The sequence below is a fragment of the Panthera leo genome, chromosome A2, assembly GCF_018350215.1.
Source record: "Panthera leo isolate Ple1 chromosome A2, P.leo_Ple1_pat1.1, whole genome shotgun sequence".
Lineage (NCBI taxonomy): Eukaryota > Metazoa > Chordata > Mammalia > Carnivora > Felidae > Panthera > Panthera leo.
The window spans coordinates 137,635,417-137,639,991 of record NC_056680.1 but is presented as its reverse complement, the minus strand read 5'-3'; the positions used below and the strand labels follow the sequence as shown (position 1 = coordinate 137,639,991).

Below are 4,575 nucleotides of genomic sequence, written 5' to 3'. Positions count from 1 at the left end.
CTTCACCGCTATGTGGTTGATACTCATTTTTAGTAAGTAACCACTCAGCAGTTCTTACTGAAGTACAATTTATATACTTATTCTCAAGATTCATTTTCTTTGAAATAAAACACAGTATTTGAAACACCTCGATACCTGTCAGCATTTACCTTTTTTCAAATGTAATTGACAGAGGGATTAGTGGAAATTCAAAGTGATTTTTAATTTTGCAAAGATACTGGTTGCTTAAGACCTTGTATTAACCTAGGTAGGCATGTGCTCACTGCGGTATCCCTTATTTATTTGGTGGATGTAGATGAAAGTGAATTATTGTAAAGATGAAGACATCTAAAAGGTATTTCTTAATAGAATAAACTTAAAATTGCTAGATTTCATGTCTTTTGTCACTAAAGAATTCAAATAGTAGGAATGTTGCTCTGAAAAGAAATTTTTTAAGTTTATTTCTTTATTTGAGAGGCAGAGACAGCACAAGCAGGGAAGGGGTAGAGAGAGAGAGGGAGAGAGAACCCCAAGCAGTCTCCGTGCTGCCAGCACAGAGCCCGACATAGGGCTCAAACTCACGAAACTGTGAGATCGTGACCTGAGCCAAAACCAAGAGTTGGATGCTTAATCGACTGGGCCACCCAGGTGCCCCTGAAAAAAATTCTTTATTCTTTTTTTATATTCTCATTTAAGCTGATACTTTCTCATTTCATCTCATGTTATATGTTAATATCCTTGTGAATCAGTATACTTAGATAATATTAGTGCTCTGTGTTAACTGTATTATTCTTTTTCCTCCTCTTTAAGACTCAATGATGAGGCACGGCGGCTCATTGCTGAATTGGGGAGTACCTCTATTACTAATCTTGGTTTTAGAGACAACTGGGTCTTCTGTGGTGGGAAAGGCATCAAGACGAAAAGCCCCTTTGAACAGGTTAGTGTCTTAGACTTTCAAAATTAATGGACAAAAGTAAACTGTGAAACTATACAGTGCATATTCCTATCCCAATTATTTGAAACTTAGACAAAGCAGCCATTAAATATGTTCATATTATTTTTCATAAGCTCTTGGTAATCAGTTATTTGAAATAACCATGGCACTGTTTTAAAACCAAAATTTAAAAATAGTCCTATTCTGGGGCGCCTGGGTGGCGCAGTCGGTTAAGCGTCCGACTTCAGCCAGGTCACGATCTCGCGGACCGTGAGTTCGAGCCCCGCGTCAGGCTCTGGGCTGATGGCTCGGAGCCTGGAGCCTGTTTCCGATTCTGTGTCTCCCTCTCTCTGTGCCCCTCCCCCGTTCATGCTCTGTCTCTCTCTGTCCCAAAAATAATAAAAATTAAAAAAAAAAAAAAAAAACAAAAAAAAACAAAAAACGTTAAAAATAGTCCTATTCTGCATGGAAAATTGTTTCCTATATGACAGTGCATTGGCATATCAGTGCTTTTATCAGGACCATTGGGAAGCATCGATTACTAAGGATTTTAATCGAGCTTTTGATATTATAATCAGTTAAGTTTAGAAATACATTAGAACTTAGAAGAACGTAAACTTGACTTTTTGACTAACTGGTGATCCTTTAGAAAACTTGTGCGATGTTTTGTTCTTTTGGCTATTTGAAGGCCTGCTAGGCCCCAAGGGTGGCTCATTGACTATCTGGAACAGTAATTGGTGTGCACGCATCACTGACATGAGTGTTACTGAAATGAGTGCACTGAAGTATGTTCCTGTAGAGCAGCGGTTCATAACGGTCTTTAACCCTGTGTCCTACTATTGTATTCCAACAGCACATCAAGAACAATAAGGACACAAACAAGTACGAAGGATGGCCCGAAGTTGTCGAGATGGAAGGATGCATCCCCCAGAAGCAAGACTGATGTAGAGGAAGTTGAAGGAGACGCACTTTCATTATTAGTGGCAGAGCTGTGACAGAGGAGCTATGTGTAAATACTTTAAGAGCATGCAGCCATCTCGGTGTGTGCATGAGCATTATCCCTTTTGATATCAGGATTATTTATTGCTAACGTAAATAGATGCCTTTGTAAATAGTCATCATAATGAGCAAATCACTGAACCATTTCTAAGCACATTTCCATAATAATAGTACAGTGGTTAGACTGCTCCAGTAATGACATCCTTTAATTCTAAAAGCATACCCGATGGATAACTGAACCGATTGTGAAAAATATATTGATATGTATACTGGTTGCTGTGAAAACCTATCATGGAATAATTTGGATTTTAGGGAGGAGACTTTGTTTTCTTTTATACACATATATACATACATGTATATGTGTATGTATATATGTATGTATATATATTGCTTTTTAATGATAGTATCTTTTAAATTAAAAAGATATTTGGCTAGTTGTGTGTGTAATGTTACTTTACAGTCTGACTCTCTGCTCTTTTTCCTTAGTCTTTTTCTTCTCTTCCCAAAAAACCTAGAAATAAATGAAAACCTGTATCAGATACGTGAAAAGCACAACAGAATTCTTTTTTTTTAATGTACACAGTAAAAAAGTAAATATGTAAATGTAGATGGTATTCAGGACTGTAGTTTGCTGGATTTCGTGTTAGCGGTGTGCATAACGACTTCACAGAGGCTGCTTAGAGTGAGGCTGGGGGTGGCAGCCCCACGGAACTAGGGAAGCTGGCCGCGTCCCTTCCCTGTCCCAAGCAGGTAGTGCGGGACAGCCATGGCAGTATATTTAGAGCAACACTGGCATAGATTTCCCTATTGAACTGTTGTCAGCATCGACCATGCGGTTTAGAAAAAGGCACACTTTAATATCACAGTTATTTTGATGGTCAACCAAGAAATAATTCTGTATTTACTTCATCTAACTTCATAATAGCAGTTTTGCCTGAAGATATAAGGACTTAGAAAAGTTGTAATTACTGAGTGGAGTGATACCATTTAAAAAATAATTTTATTGGACCTCAGATGACTTCATACCCAATTCTACATAAAATTTTGTTAACTTGAGATGTTAACTAAATGATTCAATGTGTGTGTGTGTGTGTGTATCCACACACACACACACACACACACACACACACACTTTAAGGGCGTTAAATACCTATTGTGCATGAAATATCTTAAACTGGAACATAAGTTAATGATCAAACTTCTATTCACAATAAAAGGCAACACTTAAATTTTGAATATAATTTTAGATGACTTGTATAAAAAAACTAAAGGCAGTATTTTTATTTTGCTGTAAGCCAACTTGGAGACTATTAGCTATTTCTTAAATATTAATGAGCTTTGGGGTACTGGTTCTTCTCAAACTGAATGTAATTCAAGAATAAATGCACCTTATACGTTTATAGAATTTTTGTAAACTTTTCAGATTTCTGGTGCTCATATGCAAAATCACATTCAGCATGTATATTTTGACATTTAAAATACTTCCCTAGATTATGTCAATTAAAAGAATAGCTCTTTTCCAGTTCCAGGGATGGTGAATTGATGTTGCATTTTTTGCATTGTTGGGTTTTGTTGTATTATCTGGCCAAATAACATACCTGCAAAACTTCACATTAGTGTTTGTCCAGCGTTTATTGTACTGCTCAACATGGAACGTTTAAGACATTCCTATGCTTAAACTCACTGATATCCTCAGGATATATGTATAGAATTTACCCAGATGGCAAGACATCCCTTTCGAGGTGAAAAGTAGAAGATAGTAGCTTTGTGAAGCTGTACAGAATGTCAGAAGGAAGGATGAAGATTGGTTCTGTGGCAGTTTCGGTGCAGTTTGCTTTTGTTTCAGTTCATGTATAGATGGTGCCAACTTTAGAAGCAATAATTTTCCCATGTTTCATTTTCAGATCTCTTGTAAAAGTCTGCATTGTAAATGTAACAATGTTCATTTGATGTTGAGAATTTTCGTTATTAAAATCAGAAATTTGGCATTGACATTTTGGTGTATTAAATGGTGTATAAGGACTTTGGGATGCATACTTTTTATTTGAAATCACAAATTTTTGTTTTCCAGAACAAGTGTGTTATAGTATGCCTATTAAAATTAAGCTAAGACTGTAGGAAAATAAGTGATATTTGGGAAATTAAAGAAAAATTGAGCCAGAGTCTTTATATTCCTGACTTTAAATTGATTAAAGTTCGTCAGTGTTCTGTCTACGTTTTGTATTTGTTTCAAAATGAATCAGCTAATATTTTATTATGCCAGATGAAACTCAAAGCATTTAGCCTGTATTGCACTTCATACTTTAACAGTTTTTACAATTCTAATTTGAACCCCTCCCCAAAAGATGATAGTTCAGTTGACATACCCCATTTTTAACTGAAGGAATGAGAAATGTGCTGTGCTCAGTTAGAGTATGAAGAATAGAAATGCATGTAGAATACTTTTTAAAATGAATAGACAAGGAACAATTGCTCATGTTGATCAGGGAAAAGATTTCCTGCTTTACCCTCCTCAGCGAGGCCTCGGACAGCAGTCAGTACATGTAAGTTAAGAGCTGCAGAGTAACGTACCAGATTTTACCTTCACTTTTTTTTAAAAAAGAAATGTTTAATTTATTTAAAAATTTTTAATGTTTATTTATTTTGAGGCAGAGAGAGAGTCC

The 4,575-nt window shown here is 36.0% G+C and overlaps 1 protein-coding gene across 2 annotated transcripts in view; it reads left to right on the top strand.

Annotated features, from left to right (window-relative positions):
* FAM3C (FAM3 metabolism regulating signaling molecule C) overlaps positions 1-1,971 on the top strand; it is a 55,733-nt gene extending 53,762 nt beyond the window's left edge. For both annotated transcript variants that reach the window (XM_042923127.1, XM_042923131.1), the window contains exons 9-10: positions 790-916; positions 1,767-1,971. In XM_042923127.1, the coding sequence (XP_042779061.1) occupies positions 790-916; positions 1,767-1,856 (217 nt within the window). In that variant the 3' untranslated portion in view covers positions 1,857-1,971. The remainder of the gene's footprint in view (positions 1-789; positions 917-1,766) is intronic.
* Positions 1,972-4,575: the final 2,604 nt, after the last annotated feature.